General features: G+C 39.4%; 2 protein-coding genes across 4 annotated transcripts in view; one reads left to right on the forward strand and one right to left on the reverse strand.

Annotated features, from left to right (window-relative positions):
* Nucleotides 1-5,708, forward strand: part of LOC123969545 (cytoplasmic phosphatidylinositol transfer protein 1-like) — an 87,048-nt gene extending 81,340 nt beyond the window's left edge. For 2 of the 3 annotated variants that reach the window (XM_046047049.1, XM_046047048.1), the window contains one exon: nucleotides 1,647-5,708. In XM_046047049.1, coding sequence (XP_045903005.1) covers nucleotides 1,647-2,005 — 359 coding nt within the window. In that variant the 3' untranslated portion in view covers nucleotides 2,006-5,708. Of the gene's footprint in view, nucleotides 1-1,093; nucleotides 1,234-1,646 lie in introns of all 3 variants that reach the window. The other variant, XM_046047050.1, reaches the window with a different exon arrangement.
* Nucleotides 5,709-6,591: 883 nt separating this feature from the next.
* On the reverse strand, nucleotides 6,592-15,202 carry vwa10.2 (von Willebrand factor A domain containing 10, tandem duplicate 2). Its single transcript, XM_046047342.1, has 17 exons — nucleotides 15,002-15,202; nucleotides 14,366-14,573; nucleotides 13,740-13,825; nucleotides 13,519-13,612; nucleotides 12,965-13,093; nucleotides 12,684-12,870; nucleotides 11,981-12,150; nucleotides 11,614-11,726; nucleotides 10,997-11,113; nucleotides 10,654-10,863; nucleotides 10,432-10,567; nucleotides 10,150-10,302; nucleotides 9,930-10,022; nucleotides 9,522-9,631; nucleotides 8,797-8,961; nucleotides 7,624-7,941; nucleotides 6,592-7,008 (listed from the first exon to the last, which is right to left on the reverse strand). Exons 1-17 carry the CDS (start codon nucleotides 15,200-15,202, stop codon nucleotides 6,592-6,594), a joined length of 2,907 nt encoding a protein of 968 aa, XP_045903298.1.
* Nucleotides 15,203-16,957: the final 1,755 nt, after the last annotated feature.

Below are 16,957 nucleotides of genomic sequence, written 5' to 3' on the forward strand. Positions count from 1 at the left end.
TAACCCTGTCACTGTCAGTCGTGCTAATTCTCCTACAGCATGGATCTTCCTCTTGGTATCACCCCTAACCCACTAATGACAAACAGTGTACTGTTGTGTCCAGGCACGGTCAGTGTTTGTTTCAAATGAAACCTGCACGACAAAAATATGTCTAACACTTTCATGTTTCATGTTAGAGAAATTCATATATATATGTAAAATTTATTTCAAGTCAAGATTAGATACAGAACTAGTGTAAGATTTGTAAAACTGTGACACTAATTTCAACTCTATGTGGCACTGTTTTTCATATTAATATCTAATATAGTAGTAGCAAGAAAAAATGCCTATTTATGCTTACCAAACCTGTGTGTATGGGTATAAACCTTGCCAACAAATTGGCTGCAGTTACATGAAGGAATAATTAGAAATTTACATCGGTGAAGAATGATGCACTTACTGAAACATGAAAGCTGGCTCGCCCTGTTTCTCTGAGAGTCTGGTTGCACAAGAGGCAGGCCTGTTTGCAGCCATAAGTGGCTGCAACACATTTACTCACTCTCAGCTGTTGCACTTTTCCATAGCTGAAGGGTGTAAAGATAACAAGCCCATTATCTCTGTCATGAAACATATTACTCTCCTCTCCCCTCTAAAACCACTAGCCTTTAAATCACAACTCCCTCAACCTGGATGCTTCAAATACTCTCTAAATCTTTTCACATGTGGAATGATTTTCCTCAGAGAATAAGTGAACCCCTCACGTGTTGCTTTCTTGTGCTTCCAATGATCCAGCCTCTTCTTAGGGTGTGGATTGTTCATGCTTTTCCTTGTTCTTGAAATGTCCTTGACCTCATACTTCTTTTCCTCCCTTCTTCCTGGTGTGGCTCGGATCTGTCTAGCTGTCTCCTGTAAACTCTCTGGGTCTTAGGAAGCTAGCACTTTGACCTCTAAAGCTTTGAAGCTGTAATCATTAGTTAAAATTGCTATACTCACCCATGGAATGCGCCTTTGCTGCCCAACCCTCTCCTTTCCCACCTGTTCGTCAACTGGAGTGCCATTATAGAGGAGTTATCAACATTTCAAACCTCGTTCCACCCCTCCCCCCTTCTTCCAGATATGACTTTGGATGATGTGCGGGATTACGAGAGACAAATGCATGTGCAAACCAACATTAAAGTTTGCCATGAGCAGCAAGAGCATTCCACAACAAACCCATCTTCACTGGATGACATAGAGATCCATGACAAAGCAAGTGTATGTGTCTTTTTCATTGTTTCTTTACTCCGTTTCTCCTCCACTGTCTCCTATTTGAACCATTGGTGACTGTAAATTAAGTTGTTACAGTTTACCTAAACCTGTCCACATACATCCACTGATTGTGTCAAATACATGAACTGTTGAATAATGTAAAGACTATAATAATTAAAGTCTGCCAAAATTCCCTGAAGGTCTGAAAAGGTATCTAGAAACATAATGAACGGTATAACATTACTTGTTTCTGGTTTTTGAATCTTTTTTTTTTTTCCAGCCTCGTATTGACTTTGTGTGCTTTTTGGGGTATGCCTGTGCCTTTAACAATGATATGACGTTAAGGAACATTACAGTTTTAAAAAGTACTTTCCCAATTATTCCTCTCATTTTTCTCAATTGATCTTTTCCTAACCCAGACATGACAATGGATGAGGTGAGAGAGTTTGAGCGCACCATCCAGGAGGCCACCAACCAGAAGATCGGGATTTTCCCCCCGTCGATATCCATCAGCAATATGCCCCTGTCCTCCTGTGCCCTCACCGGCCCTGCCAGCGCCCCCACCACCCCCATGTGCACTGATGCGCCTGAGTCCCTCTCTGTCCCCAAGGACCGACCCCGCAAAAAATCTGCTCCGGAAACCTTGACCCTTCCTGACCCTGTCCCCAGTGGTGTCCCCCAGGGCTCTACCCTGAGCCCACTACCCGTTTCAAACCACCTCCAATCATCCACACCGCCCTCCCCCAACTCTGATCTTGCTGAGATGGATGAGCAGTAGAGAAACCTTGGGATGTCTTCCTCCACCGCTTGCTTTACTTATTCCCTCAACCCCACTATCTTAGTAGCCCAATGAGACTAGCCTAACCTCCAAACACCAGTGCCCAGAAGTTTCAAGTTTTCTAGCCATATCCAATGATTTGCCATTATCCTGGACACACAACAATCACTCCAGAAGACTTCATCACTGTCACTAATACCATCACGGCAGCTGTAGGCTCAGCCACCCTTATGTGACTGACTTCCTCTTCCTGTGAGCATAGCCAGCCACATGTCACATCTATTATAACAACCACCCTTGATGTCTAATCAAAACATCAGAGCATCCATAATAATTTGTTGTTGAGCGGCGGTTATGTTATATGAATAAATTATTTCCTTAGTTATGTTTTCTTCAATCAGAGGAGCTGATTGCTTTCAAGCTTTTGAACTAATGAAGTACAGTAGTTGCCTTAGCACCACAGAGTCAGTGGTGTTTATTAGTTTTGACAATATGCGCAAATGAATAATTGACGAATACTGTCCTTTTTTCAGTCTGTAAAATGACTATGTATTAAATTAGAAGTGAAATCAATGACACAAACTAGAGTAGCACAGTAGATCTAATATGTTAGTGTAACACACACAAAAAGACATCCCAGTACCCTCATAACCGAACTGGTTAGCAACAGTTTCCTGAGCCATCCAAACTGGCCTGCGGACCAGATTACACCCATCCTTTCCATCCCAAACTCCAATTATACAAAAGATGCAAGATCAGTACAATCATAGAGTTTACACCTCAGGTCTCCCGGACTCTACCTGGCTCATACTCCAAAGGCAGGGATAATACTAAACCTTTCTCTCCCTGCTTATTGCCAAACAGTACACAACTATTGTATGTACTATACCAGTCTACTTATCCCTTGGAATGTTTACACATCAGAAACCTTAAGATGATGATACACGGAGCAGCTTTTAGAGAAATGGTGCTGGGCAATGTTGCCGTCAGTGGTAATGAGTACAGTTTACTACTGTAATAACACCCCTCCCACTCCCCCGTCCGCCACCCCGCCCCGCTGTTCTCCACTCAAAACATAGTCAGACTTGCCACCAGCAAGATTGCTCAGCAACATAGCTCAAAAAGTTGCCCAGTGTATCATCAGCTTTAGAGCATTTGCATATTAGTGGTAACGTGGTAGATTAAGCTGTTGTTATATCTGCACTTGCGGTTTAAGCATGACAGTTTAATGATTCTAAAAATGTAATTTGTTAAAGTTTATTACGGCACATATCTTACTCAAGTTGACTGAGAATTCAGTACAACAAAAGAGTAAAATGTTGCCTGAAACTAATGCTGGAAATCTCATGTGACGTAAACATGATCCAATTTTATCAAATCAGTAAATCACTTTAATGTCATATGTAGGAACAAGGCCATTTTGAGGAGTTTTTACACATTGACTGACCTTTGTGCACAGTGGAGGTAATAGAAACTCAAAACTTGATTTGAGGAGAGGGGCACGTGTATCAAGCTGACTTGAGTATGTGCTTTGTTAGCTGCATTGCATTTGCAGAAATGCTGACAGTGCTTTATCAGTGCTGGTTGTAATACTGAGCCAGTGCTTTGGTGGGCTTGAAAAATTATTTTGAAATGGGAACATAGTTTGCAGTGACCCATTATTTGTGGTGGGCTTGTACTGCTGGTTACCAACTAAAACCCTGAAGGAGAAACAAACGCATAATTACAGCAAGTTACTATTTAAACCCCCTTTTTCCACACAATGATATTCAAAGAGGGTTTTATATGCTGCATGGAATGTTCACAACATATATACATATTATGTAAGTATATATGTATATACTGTAAATGAATGGTTTGGCAGAGTATATTTGGTGAAAGAAAAATTAATGCCAACTTTGGAAGCTCTATACTAATTTTGTATAATAGAAAAAGCAGATTTTGAGTGAAACATAAGCATGCCCAGAGAATATAGGCCTTCGATCTTTCAACTCAGTGCCTCTGCATGCAACAATTATATCATCTCCTATGTGTGTGTAAACCAGAATCTCTTATATTTCTTCTATAGAAACACAAAATGTCATCACATTTCTTGTTTTCTATGTCAAATGTTGCATTTAACCAATAATAAAAATGGGCTCCAGCCCCTTAATACAGTAGCAGAACTAAAACATAATCGGATCAAATCAATCATATCAAATGACGTCATCAGACTCTCAAGTAACAGGGCTAACTTGTTGTTATATTTTTGAAAATTATTAAATTTTTGTTCCCCCATTCATACCAATTACTTCTAACTTTACAGCGCAAATGCATTTTGCACTTTCCAGTCTTTTACATCTTATCTGACAATGAAGAAATGTGTTACATTACAGTCTTGGTAAGTTTGCTGGACCAAAGTCCTATAATACAGCATAGTGATGTCGAGGAGAGAGTCCTCAGTGGTCTTGCCATAAAGTACTGTTAATATTATGTATAGGTTTCTCACTTGCTTTTGTTAAAAAAAAACAAAAAACAACTGTAGCTATTTATCTGTAACTGTAGCTTTTGTCTTTGCCTTTTGGAGGATAAAAATGTTATATACCAGTTATTGGCCCTCCGTATTGATCGATTATGTATAGATTATACATACATACAACTCTGGGATTGACCATCTCTCTTGTCAGGAACACAGAGATCCAGGGTTATATTTGATCTACCATGGGTTATTAAAAGTAATGCAAAATATCTAATTGTGTAACATTAAACTCTGCTCTGTTTAAAAGAGTAAACTATTAGGTATTGTAAATACTGTTGTTGATGACTAATATAGTAGGTTTCTTACATTGAATCTGCTCCAAGTTGCATTACTGATGTGACATGAATGTTCTCAAAGATTTCAAATACAGAGGATATTCTTTAGCATTTGTGCTAAACAGACATGAATTAAAGGTTTGTTGCTAGGAGTAATGTGTCTGTATCTATGAGGTCATTGTCATCTCTTGAGGATACTGAATTCAGTTAGGTTAACTCTTCTCAATCGAGTATCAAGATTCCTCATTGTAGTGGTGCACTTTTGATTCTCCAGTTGCTTTTGGTGACCCTGCGGGGCACAAATATTTTTACAAGTTGTGAAACAAAAAAAAGCTTTTCTTTTTAGTGGAGTGGCTGCTTTGACGCTTTCTTGCCATGTTAATTGAGAGGTGATTTGCTTTTTCTGTTTCTTTCTTTTTTTGTAGTAAACCGGCTGTACTTTGATTTTGTGGTTGCTGTATTGTTTGAAAGCAAAATCAAGTAGTAGTTTATCGTTATTTCTTTGGTTAAAAGGACCAAGCTTTTCACCTACTTGCCCTCCTCCTGATGCAGTTTGCATTTGATCAGGCTGTTGTGCTGTCTCTTGATAATTGGTACCTGTCTCACCAACCAGGATCACTGAGTTAGCTGCAGAACTGAGTAAAGCTAGGAGCAGCTCAGTGTACTTCACTTTGTGTTGGAGATCAGGTGTGGTTCTGACTTATCCACCGTTCTACATTAATCCTGCTTTGTGAAACAGGCCCCAGAAGTGCCATTCGTGTTCGGCTGCTGGAAGTCACTCTTAGTTCTTCCACTTTAACTATTATTGTATTTGTCATATTTTTACTGCCCTTTGAGGTTAATTTGGTTCTTTGTTGTAATTATTGTTTAACTTTTTCTGAAGTAGACAAATAAACTTTACTAGCTATTACAGCAGTGTTATTATTCATTCTGTTCACAGTGCATGCTCCACATAACCCCTCAGGTATGTTTTGCCCATGAAAACCATACTGTGCAGCTTGCAAATTACCACCAGCTGGTGATGATGTGCATTTGCCATGCATCTGGTCCATTTAAACCATTTAAAGGAAAAATCCACCCTAAACACTAACACTATTTAACAATCACTAGTGATGCATTTCTGGACCTATTTTTGTTTTCAGGTGTGTTTATTCTTATTTCTGTGGATAACTGAAGTGTAAAGTCATACCTACAATAAAGGAAGAAGTATGAAGAAGTAAGATCCTTTCCAATTCCAAGTAAAAGTCCTGCATTCAAAATTTTACTTTAGTAGATGTTGAAAATTATTAGCAGCAACATGTACTTCATGTTGTTTGGTAGCTTGATATTTAACAAGGCATCATATTTTATAAGCTGATCGTGTGCTCTGTATGTAAAATCTGAATCTGCAAAGTAACTGCTTAAATGTAGTGGAGTAAAAAGTACAATATTTTTCTCTTAAATGTAGTGGAAGTATAAAGTTGCATAAAATGGAAATACTAGTACAAGTTCAAAATGATTGAGCAGACTATGACTTGGCCCACTTGTTCTAACATGAAATAACTACTGCTCTGTTGCTTTCTAACTACTTTTTGTAGGTGGATGTTGAAAGAAATCACTCTTTAATTTTTAGTAGACAAGACAACCTGTCAACAACTAGGTACACTTGTTACTTTTTACATTTTTACTATTGATTTGTAAGAGAGATGATTGATTTCCCCCCCCCCCCCCCCCCCCCCCCCCCCCCCCCCCCCCCAGGCCCATCTACATTTGATTACTAAGTCATTAAGAGATACACATGATGATTTTTCCATTCAAAGGAGAGAAACCACAACACTGATCCAGAGACAGTGTGATATGCTCAAAGTGTGACCACCAGTGGAAGTCATGCTAACTGCAGTCACAGGTGAAGCTGTGGCAGACACTCTGGCTTGTACCACACAGGTCCCCACATTACCTACTCTGTCCACAGTTGCCAGCACTACATTCTGTGAACAGCAGGAGGCGCTGTAGGTAGCCACTGTAATGTTCTCACCATGTCCTCCTGCCGTTGAGCTACTGAGGGTACCGTTCCCTTGATGGATGGTGATGCTCTCAATGCCAGTTCCATTGATGCCATCAGTGAGATTAGCGATGAATGCCCACTGGGAGGAAGCACAGAGCGATGAAGAGGACAGACAGCAAGTTGATATACTGACTACCTGGCACACTGGACGGGTAACATCTGTCACCTGGAGACAAAGGGGAAAAAAATGAAAAAATAAGACAGGAATGGGGCATCACACAAAGAAAAAGTACACAAAACTGGGCAATTCATTTGATCAGTTACAAATGGCAATGTAACACCAGTATTTGTTATGACAAACTTTTACACATTAGCATACTTAACCAAAAAGCACCACTAAAAGGCTACCATCAAAGAAAGTAAACGGGCAAAAAAGAAAACGCCATAATAAAACACACCAATGGGAAATGGCTACCGAGCATATCTCCTTTCGTCTTATTTGTGAGCAGTCAGAATTTATTATGTACCGTAAAACTTTAACTAAAAGCCTAGTCCCAGTTAGATGTTGGTCCCTTTTACTGGCCTGGTCTGGCTACACATTTTGACAAATAAACACAACTGTTCTTAATTTGAGGCCTGGTCTGGATTTTCTAAAAAGTTCTTTGGATGTATAAAACCTCTTATGCCCACCGGGTTATATGCTTGAGCTAGTTCTAAGCTGCTTAGATCATACATACTTATATAAATGTTTAAACTTTTTGTCAGTATGGACACACTACACATTGGTAGATAGGTTAGATTTTCCACAGTTCCAACTACAGTACAGGAGTGTTTCTCTTACCTTGGCAGCCACAGAAAACCTGAGGACAACATAGTTGCTGTCAGTGGCAGCTGCATTTTCTGCCTCAATGGTAAGGGTCACGTCTGTTCCTGATACAGCGCTGACTGGTGCTGTTAAGGTCACACTGCCATTGCCACCACTGCCCGCTGCTATGATGACCATGGTGGGTGAAGTTAAAGTATAGCCGCGGTCATTGTTGGCTCGCACTGCAAATGTCCTAGTTGCAGAGTCGTTAACAACTCCATTGGTGGTTGTGGCGACTGTGAAAGGGATGGAGATGGTGGAGCCTGGTTCTATGTTGGTGTGGCTGGCTTGGGCCTGAAAAGTGATGTGAAAATATTGTAGTTTTACATCTTTTTTGTATTGTATGTCATTTTATGTTAGTGGGTGTCCGCTTGTTTAATAGTATTGTTGAGTGGAAAGAAGTACAGAGGAAAGGGTCTTAAATACAAAAAACATAATTATTTTCCTTTGTTGGGTCTTAGTATAGTGAGCACAGAGACACTGTGGCAGACTAAAACAAGTTTGAGAAGGTTAGGATAATGTAAATTTGTCTTTATATTTCCAGTCAACCAACAATAGTATAAAACTATCTCATTATTACATATAATTGCCAATGGCTGAAGTCTTGGAAGGGGGAAGAAGAAAGGAGAAGACAAAAGTGATCAACCTTTTTGTATTGTAAATGTGATATTATATATTCTATGTATATATCTAGAGATGGCAATGTCGGTCAGTCCATCACTTTGGTCCAAATATATCTAATATAAAATACCTCAGAAACTATTGAATTGCCATTCAGTTTTGTAAAGACATTCATGGTCTCCACAGGATAAAGCCTAGTGGCTATCCGCTGACTTTTCCTTGAGCACCACTCTGGTTATTATTATTATTGTGACCATGTTTAGCATGCTGATGTTAGCAGTTAACTAACCACTGTGCCTAAACACAGCCTCACAGAGACACAAATAGACTCTTGCTTTTAGTCTTTGCTTAACTATGATAATATTGCTACTATTAATTTAAGTATGAGGAGAATACAACTGGTCATTTTATTGGATGACACTTAACAACAGCTAGGCCAGCAGCCATGAAAACCTGTTAATATCATTACCTTTATAAACGCTGAAGCAATATTACTGAGACAGAAAACCTGAGGGTGATTGAGCTCACAGTAACAGAGATGCTGGAGGTCTTGATGTGTGTCGAGGCCTGTCTCTGGAAGCTGCTCCGTTTTGACCTGGAGGTGGAGCTGCTGTCCTCCCCTCTCAGCCGAACCACAAAGTCACCTGCTGGGACTCCAGTGAATGTGACCAGGAAGTTACCACTTCCCACTGACTGTGGAGGACAGAAAGAGAAGGGCAAATGTTGTCACAATGGTATGCCAGTAACACGAAATGATCAGATTAGCATGAGTTTGATTACTATTGAGTACTAGCGCCATTTTGTATTATTATCTTCCTGCAATCTCGCTTTGTATACAGTATTTTAAAAGTCAGTGTGTCAGGTCAGGGAGTGGGGACAAGTCCCATTTCTCTCTTTCTCTGTAATTTGGACCAACAAAACGTGTATCTTTCATCAAAACACTTGCCTGCCACAAATTATGTAGACTTTCATGCTTTTTCTTGAAATCAATGATAGATTAAATAACTAGACTTAAGGTTCTGTGTGCCCATTAAATTCAACTCATATGTATATGAACTGTATATATTTGTATCACTGACACCATTCAAAGCTTACCAAAGTTTTGATTTCTTACGTTCCAGACAGTCGGTGGTTCCAAATCAATATAACACAATATGAAAATCATAATCTAATTCTAATTTAATTCTAGTATTAAAGATGTGAGAGTCAGTTGTTTCTACTGGGTTTGGTCCTAAGAGTAACATGTGACATGCCTGCAATGATCCGATGACCTCTGTTGCCCCGGAGCTGTCAAACAGAGCGACCTCTGTGACCTTTACTGTGTCACTTCCTGTCACAGAGACCAAGAGGCTGGCATTTCCACCTCAAAGATGTGGCAAGAGAGAAAAGACAACTAGATGAGTTTCACTGTGACAGGTCCTTTGACATAATGTACACAACTAAAGCTCTGGAGTAGACGGAGTAGCTTAGGGTTGATGGACTGCAATCATAACCATTCTGGTGACTGTAAGAGTGGATTTTCAAAGGAAGTAGATTATGATTCTTGAAAAGAAGATGTTGAGGACCATAAGGAGAAAAGCTTCAGTCTTACAATATATGCCACACTAGAGATGGACAAACTGAAAATATGAAGGCAAGAATAATAACAAAAATGGTCTAACCTGAAAGAGGACGTCCCTCCTTTAGACTGAAGTCTGTGTGGTTTCTTTTATGAGCTTCCACAAGGTTATAAATAAAATTCACTGAACTTTGACCTGATGTATACACACAAACAAACAAACACAAACCAGACTGGTAGGGCTACCAGTTACAAAGGCAAATACAACTGCCAAAGACCCACAAAATAAAATCTTATAATACAATCTATATATAATTACTTACCGGTGACCTTAACAGAGTAGGCGTTATTGGAATAAACACTGATTTCCCACGATCCTGTTTGATTCTCAGTGTTGATGCTCAAACGACGTAGGTTTCCTGCTGTATTAAAAGATGCCAGAGGACCGCTGGACTGACTAGAACTCTGAGACACACCTGTAAAAAAGAGAAACATATTAAAACAGCACTGTTCTCTACAAGCACAAACAAAGTTAAATATATTGCTAAATATATTTAATCAATCAAAACTAGTCTTAACTTGAGAGTAAAAAGCAGTAACCATACCTGTGGAGCTGGTGAGATTGAAGGTGAGAGATGAGGCTCCTGTGATGTAGGCAGTCATGTTCCTTAAAGAGCCATCAACAGTAAATGTAAAAGTATCAGGCCTTCCAGGATTCCTCACTACCTGAAAAACTGTCACCTGAAAGAAGAATGAACATAACCTGCACATTTAAACTGTACAGTACCGTCTTCAGTCAGGTATTATTTTCTTGTTTGACATCTTACCACAGCACTGGCAGATGAATCCTCTATGACACTTGTAGCCAAAGAGAGGTCTGACTTGGTGACCTCTATGGCCTGACCACCAGAGACTCGAGCTAGGTCATGGTACAACTGGGCATCTGATTGGCTCATGGTACGTGGACTCTCACCCTGAGAACCTCTGCGGCCCCATGGCCACCGACTGGCCAGGATGTCTGTCAATATGAAAGTTACCTAAAAGTATAAGAAAGAAAAAGAAAATAATACATGTAAAGGTCATATTAGAACTGGATACATGTTGTTTAAATACAACTTTATTAAATCTGTATGGAATGTATTGATAATAAAATAAAAACCTTATTCTTACCACACACTTGGTGCTCTCTATAAGGGCAGTGATGGTGCTTTTCAGATGAGCATCTTTAGCTGGAGCGTCAGTGAAGACAAAGATCTCAGATGAGCATGGAGCAGCAGTCAGTGCAAGCTGTCATTTGTATATGGGACAAGAAAGATTTATCAAAAATGGTCTAGAATTTATATATATATACAGTATGTGTGTGTGTGTGTGTGTGTGTGTGTGTATGGAGTGTTTCTATGATCTTTTTAACCTCTGTAGTTCTGTATTTGACTCCTGTGAAGTGTCTAAGAGTACCATGAAAAACAAATACAATGTATTATTATTATTATTGTTATTTTTATTATAGTTATTTTAAAAATGACCTGAAATGAAATCAAAATGTAAATCACTTTTCATTCAAATCAAAGTTTGTCAGGTTTAAACTTTGATTTAAATGAAAAGTGATTTACATTTTGATTTATTCAGTAGTAAGTATGGCTGGTTTAGAATTCCATTTTATCCCTAATATATATGATATTAGCAAGCAAAGTTAGTGACTTTAAGTAGAATTGTCTCATGTCCTGATTATATCCTTTTGTTGCTTTACCTTTGGTGTCTAAATTAAATGAAAACACTTTTGTCAACACCTGCAGTCCAGACAAGCACGACTCTAGGAGGTCTTCTCCTCCATGTGCAGACAGCTTGTTGATACCGTCTTTGAAGACGTCTGCATTTGTTGTTGTAATCAAAGGTCCAAAACCTGGATATATAATACATAACTGTTACCACCACCTAACGTCACTCATACATGTTACTTTGACAGCTGGGAGAAAAGAACACAGAGTTTACAATGGTATCTAAATGTGCAGTTTTAAAGTACTTTAGCTTACTTTTTCTTAATGTAGAAATACACAGTAGAAATAGGCAAACTTTATTTGGAAGCTGTCAGAGGCAGCCAGTAAATTCTAATAATCAACAACAGTCTTTGCTCATGAACTATAAATAGGTCTGTACCTGTTTCATTGAAAGGTACCAGTACGTAGGCGGAGGGCTCCTGCTGGGTTCCCTTCTTACTGTCAATGATGTGGAAAGAAACTCTCTTAGCCTCGGCTATGTCATTGCTCATACTGCCTCTGGTGTCAATGACAAAACACAGCACAGAGGACTGGGAGAGGCCCATCAATCTGCGGGAACAAGAGAGAGACAAAACACAATTATCAGGTTAATCGTGGGCAATTCATCTGTCAGTGATCTGTGATTACCATGTGACCTTGATGATTAAGATTACTAAATCATCGAAATACAGGGGTTGTGGAGAACTTTAGCAACATTAGACATTGCTTAACTGCACTCCCAATCAACATTGTATTATACATTATGAGAAAATATTTCAAATGATCATGCCTAGCATAGAAGTATTTAGTTTTAGTCTGGAGAGGGAGCCCAATAAGCATGCTTTTTTGTATTATGAAAGACAGAAAAAGTCCAGTCGTACTGGTTAAAGCTGAGCTTTTCAGACATCTAGAATATTTATAACTGCTGTTTGCTATCAGCAAATTTGTTTCATAATGAAGCATGAGGCATGGAGACATGCGCTTAACCTTTGCTATTATCTAGTGTTACAGCTCCATCTACACTACATCCATCCTGTAGTGGCCATGTTTTTATTCCATTTGTAGAAGGGTCACAAAACAGCTTAGCTGAAGGTGGCCCATACCGCAGGAAACTCTTGTCTCCGACAGCTACTCTGATGTCCTCCAGTAGTTCCATAGTGGCAGTCACAGCCAAATCAGCTGCTTTGTGGTGAAGTGACCCATGACTGGATCCAACCTCGTCCTTGTTTATGCCCCCCACTGGGTTCTGTATGCTTGTCCGGTCGAATGATCCACCGTGGCTGCATTTACCTCAGAGCAGAGTTATCGATTATGTTACCTACATATGTTTAAAAAATACTAATATTTTAATACAACAAAAATGTAGATGATTCTTTAAAGTTACCTGCAGGCTTTGCTGAGGAGAATATGTTGAAGTAGCCTGAAGTGAGAAGCCCCTGCTGCAGCAGGTCGGGCAGAAGGTTGTTAGCACAATTCTTTCCTGCACAATTTCTACAGGTTGGAGTATTTGGGCCTGCAGCAAATTCAACCACAAACCTCACACAATATCTCTATTACTGTTGATAATTGTATTCATACTAGATTATGTTAACTGATGTGAATAAGTATTATTTAATGATCTCTGTCGCTGAATAAATTGTGTAAATCGTTGGTGATTTTAATCGGTTAAAATATAGAAATTTCCTTGAATGGGCAGAGCGATCATGGTGAATGGGCTGTCAACAGTTAGATGTAGCTTAGTTAAAAAAACGGTGAGGGTACTAACCTACAGGCATGTGTGTTGAATTAAATATGCTAAAGGTTTTGAATAAAAATTTACCCATTTTCATGTGTGGTTTTGTGTGTGGGTTTCTGTAAAGCTTTTTGAGCCATGGCAGGGTGGACATTTGCTGAAGCTGTTGAAACCACACTCTGTAGCCATATACAGCAGGATCCTACCTGCCAGGTTCTCAAGAGGTTGGTCTGGTCTAATCAGAGTGCTGTAAGGAGTGGTTTTCCCCAGCTCCACCCAGTTACTGTGGCTGTAGAAGTCCTTAATATACAGATTGTGAAACCACATTTACCACAAAATCATTACTTGTTGTTTTGATCATGCATCTCACCTCCAGAATGACACCGCCATCCCCACAAAAATCTGTAACAATAATCATCAATCTCACCTGTAGGGTGTGGCAGACTCGTCCAAGAGTCCACCTTGCTGTGACAAAGTTGTTCAGCTTCACACTGGCCTTCACAGCAGACACACCTTGACAGTAGAACAGAGACAAGAGAATGTTAGGTGTACAGTGCAAGATGTCAAAATATGTTCATTCACAAAACCTGAATCACAGCATGCAGCTAATAATAAATTGTTCTTGTCTTCTTGATTTGCAGTAAATTATCCTGACTTTAATCTAATGATTAGATCTAATTTAATCTAGGTGAATCCTATGTGTTGAAGCCTCAAAGTTCAAACCAGTAAGAACAATTTTTCTTTTTGACATTTGGTACAACCAGCTGGCTAAATTGCCTTGTGCAGTTCTTACTGTTTATTTGGTAAATATTGGTATTTATATAGATTTTTTTATTCACCTCTACTGAGCTGAATTTTCTGTTCCTAAAAGATATGACTTACAAAGTTATAGAACTGATAAGGGCATTGCTGTGTCATCTGGTATACTATACTATAGAACAGTGTGACACCAAATGTAAACAAAAGATTGCTTTTTATATAATAGTACCTTAACGTGAGTGCTAATTTGAAGTATTGTTTTTGTTGTGTAGGAAAGCAATGTATGAGGAGTACCTGCTGTGATGAGATCCCGTCCTCCCTGGAATGTCTCATCATCAAAATGGTGCTTCTCACTCAGCGCAAAAATCACATCGACTTGTGCATTGTTGAAGCACATACTGGCAATGGAAGATCGGAACATGACATTTGAGCGGAGAGAAGTGGGGGTATTTGTAGAGGAACAGGCTCTTTGCACTTGGTCGACTGACAGGCTGTCATCAACCTAGAGACAAAGACATGACAAATTACTGACTACATGTTTGAAAAACTCTGTTTAAAACACAAACACTGTTGTTGTATCCGTCATTAATAGAGTCATATTTCCATCTCCATGTCTTTTCTGAGGAAAAACTATGTCAGAGGTCTGGACACATACTGCAATGCGGGAGCCAGAACCCAATAAGAAAGAAAGTCAAATCAATTTATTTCTTTTTTATTTCAGCCTGTCCAAAGAGTTGACCCTAACTTTCTTCAGTAAGACTGCATGTTTGATTGCCCCAACTTCTGGGGAAACATTGTAGTAATATACCGCAAAAATCATAATGTGGAAAAATGTCACACAACAGAAATGAATTCAAAACATATAATATTGAATCTGGATATTTTAATGCATCACAGTTATCCCAGTTTCACTGTTTCAGTGTGGCTCACAGTCAGGCTGAAGTCCCGTCCCTCGGAAGCAGCAATGTCTCGGCAGACTTCAGCTGTCTTTCTGAGGACCGCCCTTTGTGTGATGTCACGGTGAGTGGTGGAATTGCCATCAAATGAGAAGAGTGGTTTGAAGCTGTGAATGAGGCCTGGCAGAAAGAAGGCCACCACCACCAGGAACATGGCTCTCTGCCTGGCAGCCATGATGAAGGATGATGATGTTGACTGTCTCTAAACTTTTCTCAACTGTCTTAACTCCTCTGTGTTAGAGTGTTTTCCACTCTTTCCTTCACCAGTTGTCCAGAGGCTGGGGAATTTTAGTAGTCTATTTCCCATCCACTGTGTGCAGTAATTCCACAGTGGGTCGCCATAAACAGTAAACACTGTGGTCAAGCACAGAGAGGTATCTGGAGGTGAACCAGGTGTAATGAGGCAACCTGTGGTAAGTGAAAACACCAGAGGAAGAAAGAGAAAATCAGTAATAACATTAAACAAATAGATTTAGTGCATTAGAGCATTAGTAAGCATTAGATGACATTAAAATTGACATTGGCGAGAACATACTTTTATTATAGGATTTTTAAATGCATGTGCACTTGCTTGTGAAATTTCAGGGTTGGCATAGACGCAGTGAATATTGTTTAGTCAAAAATGAGAATCTCTACTTCTAAAGTTCCAACACAATCCCCAAGAAAATAAGCGCTACTTTCGGAATGTTAGATCTAATCTGAGAGACTGTAACCTCTTATTTTCTATAGATAAAATGCTATATTACTTTAAAAAGCTTGTTATGGCAATAGCAATGTGATATAATCAAAGTAATTACAAATGCTACTAAATAGGTGTAACTGTAATACTAATGTAGTTAACAATATACAGAAGATCTAAATACATTTTACACACTCTTACCTGTGTTTATTCTGCTTTTCAACAGTCCAGCCTTATTCAGATGTTGGCACTGCTTCACTCTTACTATGTCAGCATTCCATGTTCACACTCAGATTACATTGTGTGTACACCTATGTGTTTCCTGAGATAGTTGTATCTTGTTTAGATACTCTGTACTCTGTGTTTGAAGGGAAGTCAACATGCTGTGACTATTTCTTGATCTGCTGTCCACAGCACTTAGCACAGGTTGCCAGATATGGCTGTTAAGCACAGGTTTGGTTTACTATATGTCTCTGTGCTGGCACAATGGTAACACACCTGGGAAGATCACTGCAACGACAGGACTGCATACAGTGTACACTAAATGCGCTTAGCTGTTCATCAACAACTTGTATCAGTAACAGTTTCTTTTCTTCTTTCTGTCTCATGATGGTAGTGAAATGTCAGTCCTATTTTCATCTGAGCAAAACTAATCTCAAATCAGAGGAAAAACCCTGAAAAACCCCTGCACATCAATAGCTGCACAGTAGTGCCTCTGGTGGATTAACTGTTAAAGAATATTCTTAGGGGTCTTAATTATGTATCAGGGAAAGTCCAGTTTGGAGTCATTAGCTGACTAGTTAAAGACAGTAGCTCAGGCATCAGGCTATAGATATCGGTGTTCTCGGGGAATCTGACAAAGTTAAGGCTTTCCAAGAATGTTTTCAAGAATTTACTGGCTCCACAGATTAGAGTACAACTCGGGGATTGAAAGAGATTCAAATATGACGTAACATTGGAGTCTGAACATCTGATAGATTTGTTGTTCTAGGTTAAGGCCAGTTTAAGATGACCTACTAGGGAAACTTACAGGAACTAGGGGGAAGACAGAAACAAAAAAGGGACCAAAACATGTTATCCTTCAGATTTGGTGTTTACATGTTGTATGCTGGCACTGTATTTCCTCGGCTCAATACACCATGCTTTTTGTTCATCAGTCTCTGTGATGCCCTGTGGGGTCATGAGTGGGTGTGTTCTCTCTCTCTCCCCCTTGTTGCTCAAGAGCTGGTTATGTTAACTGAAAGCTCCTGG

Source organism: Micropterus dolomieu, linkage group LG04, assembly GCF_021292245.1.
Source record: "Micropterus dolomieu isolate WLL.071019.BEF.003 ecotype Adirondacks linkage group LG04, ASM2129224v1, whole genome shotgun sequence".
Taxonomy (NCBI): domain Eukaryota; kingdom Metazoa; phylum Chordata; class Actinopteri; order Centrarchiformes; family Centrarchidae; genus Micropterus; species Micropterus dolomieu.